Source organism: Hypomesus transpacificus, chromosome 13, assembly GCF_021917145.1.
Source record: "Hypomesus transpacificus isolate Combined female chromosome 13, fHypTra1, whole genome shotgun sequence".
Taxonomy (NCBI): domain Eukaryota; kingdom Metazoa; phylum Chordata; class Actinopteri; order Osmeriformes; family Osmeridae; genus Hypomesus; species Hypomesus transpacificus.
This window is the reverse complement of record NC_061072.1, coordinates 1,416,750-1,421,288: the sequence shown is the minus strand read 5'-3', so window position 1 is coordinate 1,421,288 and position 4,539 is coordinate 1,416,750. Positions and strand designations below refer to the sequence as shown.

Here is a 4,539-nt window from a genome sequence, read left to right as displayed (position 1 = left end):
CTGTGGGTTAAACACAGAATTTAGTTAATAAAACAATTACAGAGTCATTACATGACTACTGAAGGGGAATGGCTCTATAGTATTAGCATCAGAATGGACCAACGGGGGAATTCGAAGGAGCCAGGGAAGATACCAATCAGAAAAGGGTCAGGGGACAGGTAGCATTACAGCGTCTTGCAATGTTAACAATGAGAAACCTCCAGATTTGATCATATTATGTAACTTGGGCCACCAATCCCAGAAACGTGCTACGTGTTCTGGCAAATAGATTTGTGTTTGTATGTGTGTGTGCATTCACACTGGTATGTGTGTCTGTGTATGAAGTCTATAAATGTGTATTATTGAGAGTCTTAATGTTACAGAGAATATAGAGTACACGTCATCTCAAAATAAGAAATGCCATTTCCTCAAGACCTCAACGACAAGCATTTAATTGAATAATAATAAATAAGGTTATTTTATTATCCAGGTTCCATTGGCACACATTTACAGACATTTAACACTAGAGTGCAGTAGAATCTCTTTCACGTGATGTGTAGGTGTTTTGGCCTTCTTTTGGGGCACATTTCATGTTTTTTACATTAAAGAAATCCAGATAATACCCACATGGGGACATCATGTGGGTCGTAAACATTTTTCAATTCTTCAAACAACTTTTTTCAGTTGTACATTTTTAAGATGTTTATGACAGCAATAAAACTATTTCCAGTTTTTATTTATTATTAAGAAACACATTTGTATAGTGCATTTGTCCAAATATACAACTGATGAAAAGTAGAATTTCAAACAGTTTAAACCCAGCAATGCCTAATACAAGCATGTCAAATCAAGCATATTTGTGGATACATCTATCTTATATACAATGGCTATAAACAGTATATTTAAATTATAAATAGCTTGTGGTTCAAGGGAAGCTTTAAGGCTTGGGTGCTTGGCAAATCCAATTTATTGGGTCAAGTTGATACACAAATTCTGTCCTGCGAAAGAAAACCAAAGAAAAAGTCAAAATGCGTCCTGAAATATAATTATTAAATATAAAAATAAACCTTTGTCAAAACCATTGTAGGTAAGCAGGAATTGTAAAATAAATAAATGTTGTTAAGTGTTGGTGATATGAGTAATTGCAAAACTGAAGAAAGCACAATATGGGGGTGTGCTAATTATTAAACCATGATTAATAATTACTATGTAATTCCATTGTTGTTATTATAGGTATTGCTACATAGAAACACTATAGTTCATGTAAACTTAATGTAATGGGTTGCCACTTCGTTTTTTTTTACTAACTGTAAATCAAGTGTCTCTTATTACGTTTTCCTGCTTATCCTTTATATTGTACATGTATTGTAGCCCAGTCTCCTAAAAGCCTGGCCTAGTGACAAGCCACTAAATGTTTATGGAGATTATACCACCAATTTGTATTGTTACACTAAGCATATGGTGCAATCAAACATTACTCACTCTCTCGGTTGTGGTTTTGCATTGCCGCGACACAGCAATCCATCATCACACGGGCAAATCTGGTTAAGGCTGAAAGCCAGACCACCATCAGGCACAAAGCAGCTCTCACCCTGTGTTAGCCGACGCTTACACACTTGTTCCCCATGGTGACGAGCACAACACATGGTGTCCCCACAGTCTCTGTCCACTTTACACCTGGCACCTGGATTAATAGATTATGAATGTAGAGTAACAAAATCATTAAGTTCATTATATATTGCTAATCATACTAAGCATGTAAGAGATATTACGAAAAGGGAGACCTGATAAACTGCATCGGACCATTTACTTTGGGTTATCGTATGAAAAGTTGTCACTTTTAGATTCTCCGCTTACCCTCTTGACCTTCTGGTATTCTGTGTTGACATTTTCCAAACATGCAGCTCAGTCCTCTGACGCACTGGGGATCTCTCCGGCAGTACAGGCCCTCACCTCTGAGGGGGACACACTTGCCAAAGTGACGGTCACAGGAGAACCCCCGTCCACAGACCCTGTCATGGTCACAAACCCCCTGAGAGAGGAGAAAGGACTTGTTATGCATCATGTTGAATTACATGGAAAGTCGCAACCCAGTTGCCATTACGCTGGCAGACTTTTGTTATTGTATGTCTAGCCATTAATGATAACAATTCCAGTCAAAATATTCCTTTTTAGCTAGACTTTGACAGGGAATTTGTTTTAATAAATGTTGTATCTTCTGTCTCAAGTAGATCCATAAAAACGTTATCAGCCAATATGTTAAGTCTGTGTAAAGCAAATTCCGAGATTTGTTTCTGAAAGTATTATAAATGTTAGAAATGTATTGCTGAAACATGGGACAAAGTCTGGGAACAACGTAGTACTGAATTGTGGAGTTACAGGGGTAACATCTTACCCTCTTAACACCTTTAACAAACCATGAACACAAATAATATTCCCAAATTAGGACATAGCATGGTTTTGTCACAACTGAATATATCATTCTAAATTAAATCCAAATGCATCCTAAATATATCTGACCTTTTAACAAAGTAGCATAGACATAAAAACACAGACGGAAATCCATTCTCATCATTTATCTCTCAAAGGTTCTTACCATTGATCCTTTCATGTTAGCAAAAGGAGTACTGTCTCTGAGCGGGATAGATCCTTCCTTAGGTGGACCGTGAGGCATGTTGAGCATCCAGGCCCAAATACGAGCCTGAGCCCTCGACATGCAAACAAGCAGACAGAGGAAAAACAAAGTCCTGGACATCTCCATACAGCGAAGGGCAGCCACGAAGAGAGGGAGAAAGATTATCTAGGAAGAAAGATGCAAAGAAACAAAAGCTGAAATGTCTGTGTCAAAAAGAATGTGTGGTATCCTATGTGAGGAGTAAGCAAGGAGACGTTTCCGAGCTCTTTGTTACAGTCAGAGTAGTTGTTGAGTCTAAGGAGTTTCTTTTATTGAGGCAGAAGATGTTAGTTTCTCTTTCCACCAATGGGCTGTACTAGGCCATTGGGCCCCCCCCCCCCACCCCCCCCCCCCCCCCCTCAAGATGTTTATCCAAGCCCCAGGGTGGGAGGAGACAATTAGTAGTTAATGGATTACTAAATTGCTTGGGTCACCCCCTGCCACTAAAAATAGTGGCTAAATGATGGAGCCATGGAGATGGTGAAAGGAGCAAGAAGTGGGAGGGGGCTTGATGGCCGTACAATAGATCCACACAATGGGGCACAATAGGCACCTTCACTGCTTATCTCCCCAAGACAAACAAGGTGGGGACAAAGGCAGACAAACTACATGTTGTGTGTTTGGGCGGTGAATGGGAGCCACTGGTTAACGCTATTGACCCTGGCCCCTGACGCTGGACAAACACTCTTGCTGGCTGTATCTCAGACCCCACTCTGAGAGCAACTTGCAGAAACGTACTCCCAAGACGACCCCAAGATCTCATTAAGCATAATTGTCATCAGTGATTAACTGGTGGGGGGAGGGAAGGGGTAAGGGGGTTGGGGTGGATTTCTCGTAAACAACCACTGCAACTAGTTCACCAATTTTTGTTGTTGTTGCTTAGAAATGTATATATATTTGTGTGTGTATATATTATATATCATTATTTCAAATGTTTAAATTGTCAAACTTATTCATGCCAGATATTCTCACATTGATGCTGTTTGTGTGAATATAGAGGTTCAAAACTGTGTCCAGGGTGGAGACATCATGTATAACCAGCAAAGAAACACACTAGTCATACTTTGTAAGTACAGCTTGTTAACTGCGTTCAGCAAACGTACATTTTCTATTAACTTAATAAATACTTGGTTGATTGTATTCTCTCTCTACCTCTGTTTCTCTCTCTTCCTGTCTCTCTCTCTCCCTCCCCCAACTCTAGAGGTCTAGACACTAAACAGTTGATCTGGCCACATCTGGTCTAGAAGGTGGAGGTATTTAACAACATCACTGTGTTTGTCTATTTAGCACTAATATCACCAAATCTACTCCCAGTGGTGCACAAAGGCCTGATAACATTGTTTCTACCCAGTCAGTCTTGACCAAACTTGCGCTGGACTCCTGGCTCCTGACTAACAATACATTTTAGGGATCCCACCCCATTTAAGGAGTAATTACAGTTGAAATCAAATAATTACAATGTAGCTGTGGAAAATGAAGATATAAGATGAGATAAGATAAGAAAACCTTATTGTCTATTAAATTGACATAAAATGGACACTTGCCTTTGACATTCTGACAACAAAGCAAAGGACAACGTCACCTAACATACAGAAGATAGATCAAATAAATTTCCAGCAGCAGTGTGCATGGGCTGGGGTCATCATTTTGTATCCTTGTTCAAAATGGCCACCGCAAAGGGCACAAATAAGTTTTTGTACCCATTCCTTTAGGCTAATGGGACCTTGAGTCTCCTGCCAAATGAGTGAAAGGGTTGGGTGGGGTCATTGCAGACCTGGGTTGCCTTCTTGGGAATGGACCGCGTGGAGAGGTTCTGGAGTTGCAGTTGTTTTTCTCCAATGATCTTGCTGGCTTAATTAACCACCAAGGTCAGCTTGTTTCTGTGT

At 39.9% G+C, this 4,539-nt stretch overlaps 1 protein-coding gene across 1 annotated transcript; it reads right to left on the bottom strand.

Annotated features, from left to right (window-relative positions):
- Window positions 1–684: 684 nt before the first annotated feature.
- LOC124475906 (dickkopf-related protein 3-like) lies at window positions 685–2,878 on the bottom strand. The gene is made up of 4 exons (XM_047032769.1): window positions 2,576–2,878; window positions 1,837–2,011; window positions 1,462–1,663; window positions 685–977 (listed from the first exon to the last, which is right to left on the bottom strand). Exons 1-4 carry the CDS (start codon window positions 2,738–2,740, stop codon window positions 917–919), a joined length of 603 nt encoding a protein of 200 aa, XP_046888725.1. The 5' UTR covers window positions 2,741–2,878; the 3' UTR covers window positions 685–916.
- Window positions 2,879–4,539: the final 1,661 nt, after the last annotated feature.